This window comes from Phalacrocorax aristotelis, chromosome 18, assembly GCF_949628215.1.
Source record: "Phalacrocorax aristotelis chromosome 18, bGulAri2.1, whole genome shotgun sequence".
In the NCBI taxonomy this organism is placed as follows: domain Eukaryota; kingdom Metazoa; phylum Chordata; class Aves; order Suliformes; family Phalacrocoracidae; genus Phalacrocorax; species Phalacrocorax aristotelis.
The window spans coordinates 8,183,158-8,197,144 of NC_134293.1; the positions used below are offsets into that span (position 1 = coordinate 8,183,158).

Here is a 13,987-nt window from a genome sequence, read left to right on the forward strand (position 1 = left end):
TGATATTCAGTTCAGATTTCGGAAGCAGGAGTTTCATTCATAACCTTTAAACTTAAGTAAGATTAATTTGCTGGAATAGCAGAGCTTTCTCCTGCTTTTTCAGTAGGCAAAGGTTTGTTTTCTCTTGTGAACATTATTTTCAAGGCTAACAAAGACATAAAAATGCTAAAATCCTTGCTCAGCATACTGTCAGTACAAGAAACATGCAAATCTCAGCGTAGCTGTACACTGACTCTAGTATCTTTAAAAGACTCAACTTCACAACATTATGGTTATCCACTGCAGCACAGCTGAAACGTCATTCTTTGTCCTTGACCACTTAAAAGGAATAGGCAAAAAATGTTCAGTTCAGCTTTTTACATAAGAAAACATCAGGAAAACAATGATCAACCCATATGTCTCAACATCAACAGGAAATTCTCCATGCTAACACAACGAACTGCAAGACAAATTTTGCGTTAATTAACTGAACTGCTGAAGTAATTAAGAAAACAAAAGTAGGTTCAGTACCTGAGCACCAGAGCTTTCAGATGGTGCGAACTCCATGGATTTCAATATACTGTGGAAGGCAGAAAAAAAATTATTTTCTATTTCTTCTTTTCATAACAACTGCACTAATGAGCATTTACTTTACCATTTCCTACTCTCCAGCAACACCACAAGTGATAACAACTTTCCTTGCAGTAACACAGCCTCATAATGAATACAGAATAACTATTCAAACTAGTTACTGGATAAGAAAATTTTCTCGAGCGTCATCTAAATCATTCCATATGCAATCCCACCAGGCCAGTTTAAAGCGTAAATTTAAAGGTTAATAAGGATATAACATTTTAAGCTGTCAGAAGTGATATAAATTTATCTGTGAAGCTTGAAGGGAATGAAAAAGTTGTAGCAAAGCAACAAAACGGGGGAATCACCACCACAGTTGCAGTATTTTATATAATATACACCAGCTCACATATCAAGGAAAATATGCACAAATAATCTTCCCGACCAAGACGCTACAGGCTAAAGGGCAGTTTTTCATTTTAATAACCTCCTAGTTCTACGGCAAAGGGAAGACACAATGGCACAATATTTCTTAAGAAATGTGAAAGATCCAAATATTTATAAGTACATTAAGAGAAGAATCTGATAGACTCATTGTCAATATTTTATATAAATACCGAGCAGTCAAAGGATGCCTCCCTCCAAAGTCTTTCAGTTAGAGTTGTATCATCTGGCAAACAAGAATCTTACAGGAATACAAACTTATAACTTTTTTTTATACAGGCCTGCTGCAGTCAGGACGTTGAGTTCCTCAGACTGAAGCAATAAAGGATTTCAGCTTCTCATTGTACAAAGACAACATTCATTTGTTGAAGAAAAATACGTAAACAGATATAGATAGTGTTTATATAGCATTTTTCACGTATAATGCACCAGGAACTTAGTGAGGCTGGGAGAATATGTTTAAGCATGTATTAAATGTGGAAACCGAGTCAAAAAAAGCAGAAGGCCAGTATTAACATGTAGAGACTAGTTCAGGATGCCACTAGGAGTCAGCCAGGAACCCAGCACTCGTTAACTGCTGCAGACCACGTGGCGTCCAGCTCCTCTATAAATCTGTCCGTGCATTAATCCAGAATTACACGTCCATTAAGTGGCACTCTGAAAATCAGTGGCCTCAGTGACTCACTCAAGATCACACAAAGTCATAGCAAATCCAAGAAAAAAAAAGTCCTTCTGAGATAGAAACCTCAGGTACTTTGCATCTGTGCATACTCATTACGTACAGTGTTAATTCTGACAGGCACTCTTACAAATATAACAATTAATAAAATCACAAAATTCTGCCCATCAGTTTCATCATACGGCGCCACTGGATGACACCTCTTGTCAGCAGGAATCACTGCAGATCACAGCCATCATCCAATACACAAGCACATGAAGTAATGCTGTTATGACTCCGCTTTACGTGGGCAGAACAGCTCACCCACATGCAAAAGTGCCTCTTTTCTGCTATTAACGGAGTCAGGCCAGTCAAGGAGGGAGGTTCTGCGTTAACGTCTCGAGTTCTTAAAGATCCTGACATTATATTGACATCACAGGCATGCTTCTCAGGTTGCTAATCACTGCTGAAAGCGACTGTTTCTTGGGACACCGCTTCAGAGGCACAGCTCTGTCTACCAGGACCCCAAGGTACTGGAGGAGATAAATATACAGAGACTCATCTAGGGAAAACCCCAGTCACTGGTAGGTAACTGTTTTCATCCTCCCATGGACCCTGTAGGGTATGGCCTCTGAAAGGACAGCAAGTAGTAACGTGTGTCCTCGTGATGGTCAAATAAGAAGACCCATCTGAATGTTTAAGGAAAACAACTGGTAACAGCAAGTTATCATGTGGCAAACTTCCCATGGCAAATCACAGGCGTCTCTCCCATTTCAGTTCAGATCAGCAGTACACTTGCGATGCAGGTCTCCCACTTACCACGCTTCGGTTCGCCATGCAGAGCAGTCCTGGAGAATACCAACCAGGTTCCTTCTGGGGGAGACTAAACCAAAAGAAGCCGTACGATCTCAAAGGAGTGGGTGTGATGTGCTCTGACCACTACTGTGCTGCCTACAGAGCCAGACCGAAACCAGTCGGAAGTGCAAAGTAAGCCTGAAAGTATTTAGTGTGTATATTGGGTTCTCAGCACCAAAAGTCTGGCTTCAAAGCCCTGGTCCTGGTGTGCCCTCCACTTGCGCAGGCTGCTCTGCCAATGCCTTTTGGTTCCAAGCACCTGCTGCCAGCTGGGACCTTCGGAAAGGATCCTGATCCTTACAGCAGCTGCATTTTCCAGCGAGCTTGGAGCAGGCATGCATATTCAGACCTCAGCTGGAAACTTACTGACCTCTGCCTACTTAAAGCAGATTCTTTGCTACCTGAAATAGCCTTCTGGCAATTTCACAGGTAATTTCCTATACACTTAGAGCACAAAATACACTAAAAACCGAGTTGATGGGATCTCAAATTGTGCTTGGAGGTATATGTACTACAGCAGGTTCATCTTTTCAAAAAATGTAGAAGTTAAACATGTCAAAAATGACTCTCCAAATGTATCCCAAAAGAGACATTTTCCTTAGGACTGATGAAGCAAAATGTTTCCCCTTTGGGTTCCGGGAATATCTTTGCCCATGAGGCCTCGACTCACTCTGCTGCTCAAGATCACTTATCTGCTTTTCGAAAGAATGATCTTGTGACTTGAATCCGCACATCTACAATGACTTGAAAGATCCTACTCTAAAGCAAAATGTGCATTGGGAGAGCTCGACTTTCTGTTTGTATGATCCTGACTGCAAAGGTGGAGTGTTAGCACTGTCATATTACTCGAGATGGAACTGAAAGGACACACAGAGCGCTCAGATGTCAAAAATAGGTTTAAAAGCCATTTGACACAAAAGCCAATGCAGAAAGCAAGGAATCCTCCCATCCCAGATCTTGACGTGGACGCAGTTTGGTTCCTCCAAGGTTAAAAGCTGGCTGATATTGAGATCCCTCAGCCTAGAATGCCTCTAACATCCTTGGGAGGATTAAGGAAAATATATCAGTGCCAAAACAACTCAGAAGTTTATTCTCTTTCTTCCTTACTGACAAGATATCATTTTTCTTGGTGCATATGTGCATTATGAGCAGCTCATTTTTGTCAGTGTTTCAGGACACAAATGCAGGTATAGTTGGATTCAGTCTAAGGGATACCAGATTTACAGCAAAAAGCTTTTCATAGTTTCCCTTCGGATCAGACTGTCACTCTCAGGTGATGCACATTTAGATTTTTGCAAATCTTTTGGACCAGATGGGAGCAGAGAGGGTGGCGTGAACGAGCTGCTGTGATGATGCAGCACTGCAAACACCTACAGTGCTCTCACGGAGGGCCTGAACCCGCCGCACCATCCAGCAGGACGGTGTATGGACCCCAGGCCACCTACTAGCTAGCTGGCTGTCCCTCCAAAGTCAGGCTGCCCAGATAAAAATGTTACCCACAAATTAGGGGATATAAAAGCTGTAACGGCCAGGAGCACTGAGTTAATTTACTGGCACCCAACAAGAGCCACTTCCTGGAGATTCCCCCATCTATTTCACTGCAGACTCATCTCGAAATAACAGGGACAGGCAGAAATACCCTATGAACACTGCTGTGTCATGGCTTCTCCTGGACCTCTTATCTGCCTTCCCATCCCTGCCCTCATGTAAGTCTGTGTGGTTAAAAAATTAAAACAAACAAAAAAAAAGGCATTACCACCAGGAATACCGGGATCTAAATGAGTTCGTATCTAAAGTAAAGGCAATAAACGAGGTAGGATTTAAAACCCGTTTGCTGTTTTGGCCCATTCACATTTAGGAACTCATGTAGCAAACTGGAAGGCTGTAGCCTAATTCCCATTTGCTACTTTACATATGAGGGCATAAACCAGCTGAAATCTGAAGCTGTGTTTCCTTAACTCAGGAGAGCACATGGACATATTTACCCATATCACTAAAACAATGAAGCTTTTTTGAGACCAGTTAATATTCAGGTATAATGATCAAAGAAATGGACAACTCATTTCACTTGACTGAAACTATACACCTGTATCGGGGTGTGCTGCAGCTGGCAGTGAACCAGAACCACAGCCAGCGTGGCTTGAACGTAGCAGCACTGGTGGCTGGGCAGCCACCGGGCTTGCAAAACCAAACCTGCTTTCCATATTCTCCAGGGATGCGTAAACAAAAGCACATGACTACCAGCCTCATCTGAAATACCTCATTAAACAAGGTAACATTTTTTCCGTCTTCTTCAAATACACACAAAAATGCCACAATGATGAAAGAAGAGATGGAGTTTCTTGCAGTTATTTAAACCTTGACACTAAACATATTTCCAGTCAAAAAACAACTCTTCTGAACCTGACAGCTTATCTTGTTATAGTTTAAAATGAGGCTCTTTTAAGTCTCTTAAAAAACCCCTTGAAATAGGAAGAGGCTGTTTGTGGCTTTCGTTTAAAACTACAATATATTAGCAAAAATATACAGCGAAACAGGCTCAGTATTAAAATGGTAACTGCTGAACACTAGCTGGCAAAATCATAGAAAAGCTACTGGGGCCAAAGGCCCTGCATTAAATTCTTGGTCCACGTTACATTCAGCTGTTGTCTGGGGATTTTTAAAGAGTGGTCCACCTAAAATACCACAGATTTTCAAACTTTTACCCTAGGTGGTTGATAGTTTTAGTGCCTTTTCTTCATGGACACTTGTATTATTTGCCATTGCAATACTCTGCTGGAACATAAAGGACTACTCTCAGATACAGCAGTTGCACTGGTTCTGGATGCAATTTCTGCCAATATTCCCAGTTTCCCCGTCTCTGTGGTTTTGACTGAATTCCTTATTGTTCCAAGAACACAGATTTGTGGCTTCATTTAACAAGCATTATTAAACTAGAATTTGTGAAAAAATTATGTAAGCATTTAACACTTACTTTAATTCTTTCTTAACCTCTTCATAATCAGCCTGTCCTTTCAGTTTTTCTTCCAGTTGCTTTAAAAGAAAGAACATGGATTTAATTATTTACACTTTTTTCTGCCAGCTTTCAAAATCATCTTTAAATTATTCCATATATACAGCAGCGCACAAGTGAGGGTTAATGACTCATACCTAATTTACATATATTAGAAAACAAACTATAACCAATTCAATGTAAACACAATTATACCGCGCTCTTCCTTTGTTTGCAGAGTGCCAAGCATTACAGAATTCAGTAGGTCCCAATTCGGCTGTTTGCAATGTCACTGTCATGTGTTCAATAGAGAGATCGGGGAAGAAGGTATTAGAAATGGGGCAGCTGATGTTTTTACGAAACTGATAAATTCAGTAATCAAGCAGGATGCTTTGGCACATACTGTATTCTTAATAGGGCAGCTCTTGATAACCTTATCTACACGAAACGAAGACTGAAGAAGCTGTTGTTGACTGGAATGCCTTAGGCTTGTAAGACTTCTACAGTGCCTCGTGCCCAACAAAACAGCTGTACCAAGTCATCTTCCAAGCATTACTTGTTGCAATAACTAATATGATTACACACTGGAGAGGAAGCACTGAGACCAACTCAGCAGGCCTTTTTGCTCAGGTCTGCCTGACCTGAGGCAGTCTCAACGGCTTCTCTTCGGTTTGAAGATGCCACAAACATTGAAACAAACCTAACACAATCCATAACGCAATACCACACAACTGGACCTTACCCAAGAGCCCCTGCTCCCAACAACAGTGCTCATCACTACAGGATAAATGCTTCAGGAGGCCTAAAACATAGTGATACATAATTGATGCCGTTACATTGCTTGCAGAAGCCACGTTAATTTCCCACTAACAATTTCTTTGCTTAGTACAGGCACACCTGATCTAAGCAAAGAAAGAATAGAACTTACGGCCTGCAACTTCCATGGATTCAGGCTAGCTCTGCTTCACTTAATTTTTGGTGTTAAAATTGGCACAGAATCCCAAAGGTCACAGGAAACAGAAATAACACAAGGACGTACCACCCTCAAAGACAGAGGAAAGGAATATATGACATGAAAAAGAAACATGGGGCTTTATGTCTGGGAGAGGCTGTCTTCAGTGGAGAAGTGAGCTCACGAAGATCCTACACCCACTCCTGGGCTGCTTGCTGAACACAGGAGGAAGGCAGCCAAGGGCCACTGTGAACTTGGATAATTTTAGCAAACCTGTTTAAAACGCAGCCCCATGAAGTTCAGCACCAGCACAGTTGTGGGTGCGTGAATAGCAGGGCTGGGACAGACGAACAATTAGAAGTGGGAACCTCTTAACCATGCTGCCTTCTCAAGTAAGCCAGTGCATAGGTATCACCCATCTCAGAGCTATCCAATGGGTACAGGCAGCAAACCTAAACACCGTGTTACACAGCACCCACAGATTAGCGAGTCCATCATCTAAGCCATCTTAATAATTTAAATGAGGCTTCTTCAGATGGCAACAATAGCACGATGGGGCTTTGCTGGACTTCCAGCTGTTTTGCCGTCTTTTAAAGGATTTCCTGTCATGCCCCTTCCAGCTCACGCATTGCTGGAATTCCTGCCTTGCCATTAGTACGTATTAAAAAGCAGTGACAAAGTGGACATCCATGTTATCAATATACAGCCCTCTTAAATTCCTCTTTCTGCATTTTGATACCATAATCCGCAATCCTTAGTCACTGCTGACAAGAGGCATCTCCCGGCAGTAATACATGAGCCCCTGCTCTGGCAGCTGCTCAACAAGCAACTTTTAAAGGATCACCACCACCACCAGCTGTTGCAGGAAAGCAGAAACTGTTGTTAAGTGTGGAATTTGCACCCTCTGGGACAGGGATAAAATGAGCAGCCTCTTAAAAGTCCTTGTGTCCTAACATCCTCACCCACCAGTAACTTGTGCAGTCATTCAGACTGTGTTAAAAAGAAAAAAAAAAAGTCTATTTCAGCTAATTTTTTTTTTCACTTGAATAAACACAGGGCAAGTTTTAGTCATCTCTTCTGACATGTCCTGCCTTACCAAAGTCCAGGTACTAACTGCAATTACAGGGAGTACCTAGGAAAATTCTGGTTGATGTGACTAGGAAAATCTTACAAATATTAAAGATGCTTGAGGTTTTGATAACCTCCAACATGTGTTGAAATCTCATTATAGAAAGGTACTACGTAACCTCTGGGCCTGAGATGTCACTTCAGTTCTCCAAGTTTTGAGGCGGGCCAGCTACAACATGCCACAAGTTGAGGCAGCTTTTCAAGCTACAGCTCAGTGCTGAGCAAAACAGAGTTACTTTAACAAGGAATTCAGCTAGACTTTTTAATGCACCAGGTTAGGCTCAGTAAGACTGGAGAGGGATCTTTACATGAAACCAGTGAGCCAGAGAGCCCTCCGTACTGGGGAGGAGACTCAGCATCATGGCTGACAGCTTCAAAACTCGATGCAGGCAACGGGAGGACCCTGCCGAGCACCACGCGACATCTTTCAGCTCTCCTGGGCCATGTCACACTGCTGGCCGCTTCTCACTGCTTTCTGCTGCTCTACAGCCTAAAGTAAAGATACACTGCAATTCACCTCTTCCTTAACTTGCGGCTTGTTACGTTTCTGGGTCTACAGCAGATCGCTTTTTACAGTAGGGATAACTGGCTATTTACATTAGTCATCAGTATAAAAAGTACTGGAATAAATATAAAACAAAAAATAACCTGGATTAATATGTTAGTTACTTATGCAAGGATATGCTAAGAAAAAAGCCTTTTGTAGAAACAGATATAAAATACAGAAAAGCTAATGATTCCCATCTGAATGCAATCTACATTAAATGTCATTCTGTATAGGGATATGCTATATACCTTGAAAGTATTTCTGGAAATTTTAAGTACAAAATACAGTCAGGGTGAAAAAAAAAACGAAAAAAGAAAAAAAAAGATGTTGACAGCATGAAGCTGTTGCGGACTCTCAGGTACTTGTATGCTGTTATAGCAGTATGGCAACCAGCAATATTTTACCTTGAATTGTATAAAACCCACATACATCCATCATTCCCAAGTACCTAATATAGAGATTGTTGCCATGGAAAATCTGCACCTAAATGCATACTTTACTAAACAATATAAACTAACAACTGAGAATGCAATGCCTGTATATAAGCAGACCATTTAAGCACTTGGCATCTTCCCAGTCAATGACTGTTTTAAAATGTATTAGTATGGTAATTGTCTCAAAGAACCCTGTAAAATGCACAGAACATGGTATAACAAAGGTTCAAGCTGTGAGACAATCTGGAGGAACTAATATCTTGCACTAAATATCAACCTGGTTAATTCAGACAAAATATATTCTAACGTCCTCCAACACACCAAAATGCAGGGAGCCAAAGGACAGAGGAACGGACTGGTGGCATTCCTGCACACTAAATTTGCAAATATTCCATGTTAAGAATTGTCTTGCATTTGTTGTATGAATGAACCCGTTCTAAAGCATGCATAGATTGGGTCCCCTCTTAAGTTGTTTAAAAAAGAAGTCATTACTGTATTATTAACTCTAGTGTCTTAGGTAAATGGCATGGGCTGTATTAAGGGGCTTAAAACATTTAAAAAACCCCATTGGACTAACATCATACTTTAGTTTAGAGCGATAAACTAAAAAGCCCATATTTAACCCAGGTTATCTGATGTATCTCTTTGCTAAGTAGCTCTAACTCCCAGCAACAAAGGGTTAATATAATTATAGTTAGAAAAGTCTTGTTACTAGAGGACATGTTTTGATTATTAGATCAGATGAAGATAAAGAAGCAATAATTTTGAAAGTATTTCTGTATTGTTTCATTAAGTCATAGAGTATTAAAGAATTCCCCCAAGATATGGTCTGAGAACATTGCTTTAATTTGTGGAACTGTGATTCATTTTTTGTGGAGGCACCATTACAATCTCAGTTATTTTAGAAGCAATTCCTCTGTAATCAAACATGAGATCAACACATCACCACTGAGATTTGGTTCTTTGTACAACAGATCACAGACACAGGTTTTCCCAGCAATTTGGGGTAAAAGTATGTATTCTGAAATATTTTTATAGTGCAACAAATAAGGTTAAAGAGGGTTGAAATGACTAAAACTTTATCAATAGAGTCACTGCATCAGACATTATCAATAGGAACCTAAATACAGAGCATTAGCCAGCAAGCCTATGAGAAAATGGAAGGAGATTACTGAAATGAAAATCAAAGACTTGCTCTGTCATTTCTATGATCCTATTCCCTTTGAAGTTAATGGCTAAACTAATACTGACCTCACCAGGAACACGCTTTATTCCAAGAAAATCTGTCAAGTGCAAGGACTCAAGATATTTTCTATCAGGCTTTATGAAAAAAAAAAATAAAAAAATCCCCAACTCTAACACGATGTAGCCAGCAAAATGTCTCCCTCAAAACCAGGCCAGCTCCTTCCTCCCCCATTAAGAGTGGTGCCCACATGGTGACAGATGGGCAGAGGCTGATACTGTCAATATAGGAACCAAATAGGTTTCCTTTGCTCTACTGAATTTTCATAATAATTCTGCAAGGCTGTCTTAAAACATGCAGAAAGCATACTGAAGGCAACACTTCAGCTTTCATCCCTAACAGACATTTCTCCACATAAATTACTACACCAGAGCAAAACTGGTAACCTCTAAAAATGTCAGAATTAGAACAATTTGTAAGAGTTTCAATTGAGCATTAAATCATTCTGATGGAGGAAAGCTACCCACACCACAGTCAGAGCTAAGTGGGTACTATCAGCCTCCTGCTTTCAAAAAACTCTCAGCCTATAAAACCTGCAAAACTATGAAGTCTTTAATGGAATAGATAAATTTATCTTGTTTACACTTTGAAGCTCATAGATGGTAGAACAATGAAAGAGACAGGAGTTACAGGAAACTGATTCATAACGCACGTCAGGAAACATTTCTCATGCTTACTGATAGATCAAAACTGTGTGGGCTAGCGCACAAAGAAAGTAAAGCTGCTGAAGCAAAAGGTAAAAGGGTCGCTCACAAAATTGTGAAATGTTTCTTCTGGTTTTAGTGCAGTGCAACTCGTATGCAAACGAGTATAGGACTGGACCACTAACTATAAATGGGAATTATGGTGCGGCAAATATACAGTTAAAAAAACTTAAATGGTTATTAAGGCTAAAAAGCTGCCTCTCTGTGTCTTGATTTTACTTGGTTTTATGCTCTAAATGATACACTTCCCTTTTCCAGTGGAGAGAACTGGAGGGGGTAGCATGTAAATTCAAAGACAGACCATAGTACAATAAACATTCCTGGCAAATCTGCAAGTCCAATCACTGGAATGGGAATTAAAAGTTTTAAAACCTAAGAAGGATTTTCTGTGCCTTTTCAGTTCAGCTATTTCACTACATATCCATAAATGTACATATATGTACATATCCATACATATACAAGCATGGTAAATACAGGTCGGGTTTTGTTAGTGGTTTTAATTCTAAAGGTAGCTGTGCTTTACAAAAACAAATTTCACAACAATGAGAACTAGCTAAATTAAATTTCAAGAGAACCGTGATCACTTTGAATAAAATGTCACAGAAACTAGAATTCAACAGCATCCTGAAGAAGTCAATGGCTTTTACGGTGCCTCTAAGAACCACAGAAAGCTTCCATCAGTAAAACCCAATATTGGTACATCAGTTATATCCTTTGAAAGCTGCTGAGCACAGAACCAAGCCTTACTTTAAGTGTGCTGTTCTTGGCGGTCAGCTGCTGCTCCAGCTGTGAGATTTGGCTACTGGAGTTCTCCCGCAGCTTGGTGAGGCTGCCCTGGAGTCTCTGGACGTCTTCTACGAGCTGGGCGATTTCCCGCTCCTTTGCCGCCAATTCTACTTCCAAGCTGGACCGTGTTAGCACCTCGATGGCCTGCTCCTAATAGGAAAAAAATGTATTAGAACACATAAATACAAAAAAGGCAACGAGCTTGCATTCAGGGCCGTTAGGTAAGGACCAAGCGTGGCATTGCGTGGCATGAGAAACAGAAACAACTTCTAAATCTGGAACTACCAAGATTGACCGCATGAATCTGGAAGATGAACCCTTCTTCTCCCCAGCTCTTTGGTAAAATAGGGATAATGGAGAGAATAAATTTCCCTTTTCATAAGTGCACTGGAAAGACTCAGCCATGAAAGTCAAACGATTTTATTTAGATCTATTTATTATTAATAGTCCAAATGCTCTGACAACTATGAAAATCTGTGCTTACAAAATACTAATCAGATAAAATATTCTGAAGTAATGGAGCAGAATTTCTTAATCAGGAACAACAGAGTCATGTGCCTTCGGCTCTTCGCATGCATACTGCACGTTTCAGGCAAAATTGTCAAAAAAATGCCCCAAACTGCTACTTCCAATGAACTTGCTCCTTGCATGAAAATTGTTCGCTGTTAACATTATTGCTGGCAACTAAAGCCTCTCCTCCATGGAGATGAAGATAGATGTGGCAGCTGTCAGACAAGGCCATTCTCCCTTTGGTCTCTACTTTCAGAAATTCCCTTTCCTAAATCAGGATCTTTCTTCTTCCAGTTTCCCACAGCTGAAAAATCTGTCCTCAGGTCTGAAACTTCCTCACTAGACCAGCTTTCTAGTAGGACAAGAAATAAGAGAGGACAGAGAAGTTAAGAAGAAGGTAGATCTATTCAGAAAAGATAATACAGATTAATTGTACCATCTCTTTTGTCTCCCTTTGTGTTAAGAGATCAATAGCTATAATGCACTGGAGAGCTCTGAACCTCTCTTCCATGAAGAATGTAAGGAAATCCTCGTGCAGATCTGGGGAGCACAAGATAGCCCAATGATGAATGCACGTTCCATTAAAAAGCCTAAAACATGTCTTACAAAGGTTAATGGCTGTTCCTCCGAAAACACCAGTGAAGTAGGAAAGAATCCATTTACTGAGAGAAACAATGATCGTAAGCATTATACCAAAGATCCTACAGTGAAACAGCTGAAAATTCAACCCACTGCTGCTGTCACCCAAGCGCTTTCCTTACAATTCAAGTTGACATTGCAGCAGATTGAAATATACTCCATACCCTCTTTTCTGGAAAATACTGGCACAACAAAATACCTTTTCCATATCTTCTAAACACTTAGCTTGATTCTCAGTGACTACCTACCATTGTATCTCACAGAAAGCTACATGTACGAACAGCAGTTAACAACGCTCTCCTATTACACTGAATTATACTTTTAACTTGAAAAAACCTCTAATTTGCTTGCATGAAACATCACAAGTTGTATAATCATCTGCTGCTTGTGCCTATTGAGACTAGAACGTAGAGTCTGAAATAAGATAGATAATGATCATTTTCATCCTGCAGTAGTTGTCATATTAAATATAAATGAAGTGCAGAAGTACTATTAAATACAAGAAAGACCTAATGTTAAAATAATGATAAGACTAGGACATGAGATAGGAAGAGGCAGGTAATTCAGAGTTACAAGTGATATTCAGGCTTTCTGTTTTTTTATTTTTTGTTTTGCAGCCTGCTTGCCTATCTTTTGACTTCTCTGAGAAAATACTGGGTCGTATTAATAGGCGACCAAACAGGTCTGGAGGACTTATGGTTTGTTACTCATTCTCTGCAAATGTATTTTAAAAGCAACCATGTATTTCTCCGATATCAGTGTCGAGCATGGATATGGCTTGCAAGGAAAAAGCAATATAAGGAGCGTGATTTCTTTTGTTTGTTAAATCTGCTGCTTAGAAGTAGACTAAATTTCACTTAATTGCATATTTGCATTTAAATACTCCTATTTCTCCTTTGGCAAACAAAAATCAAAATAATCTGTCTGCTCATCTGTGATACCTGTTAACCCAGGACTAGCTGGAGTCCTGTAACAGCACCCTGTGCCCGCAAGGTCCGATCAGCAGAGTCACCACTACCAACCTCCCCAAAGAATGGTGGCTGCTTTACTTAGAAACACAGAGAAGGCAACAAGCAGCCAAACCTTGAGTACAGGACATCGCCTCACTTTTCTGAGCTTCTTTTATTAGATTTATAGGTGTAATTCTCAGTTTAGATATATTCAATGAAAACTGGAATGATACAGAATTTATTTCTAGTTCTTCTGACAGCCCATGCACTAAGAATAACAAGACCCAGAAATGTGCAGGCAGCGGGTCCCCGCTAACACAACCAGCTCTGGGCAAAGTAGGCCCCCTTGGTCTGAAGCTCCACGCCCTTGCTGTGCCCTCCAGGCACACCAATGCACTCTCCATTATACCTCATTGCTGCCTTTCTTTTTTCCTCTGCTGACACTCTTGCCACCGTGAAATAGTTTCTGAGAGTTGCTGCTATCTGCTGGGACTGGTAGCCGTGGAGAGCTATGGACCACTGCACTGGTCACCATGGAGCAGAGCGACCTCTGTCCTTCCCGTGGTCTTGTGCAGCCACCAGCCTCCTTAGAA

General features: G+C 40.6%; 1 protein-coding gene across 19 annotated transcripts in view; it reads right to left on the bottom strand.

Annotated features, from left to right (window-relative positions):
- Positions 1-13,987, bottom strand: part of CUX1 (cut like homeobox 1) — a 283,415-nt gene that overhangs the window by 77,773 nt on the left and 191,655 nt on the right. For all 19 annotated transcript variants that reach the window (XM_075113244.1, XM_075113243.1, XM_075113236.1 and 16 more), the window contains exons 11-13: positions 11,257-11,445; positions 5,484-5,542; positions 511-559 (exon numbers count right to left, since the gene is read on the bottom strand). In XM_075113244.1, coding sequence (XP_074969345.1) covers positions 511-559; positions 5,484-5,542; positions 11,257-11,445 — 297 coding nt within the window. The remainder of the gene's footprint in view (positions 1-510; positions 560-5,483; positions 5,543-11,256; positions 11,446-13,987) is intronic.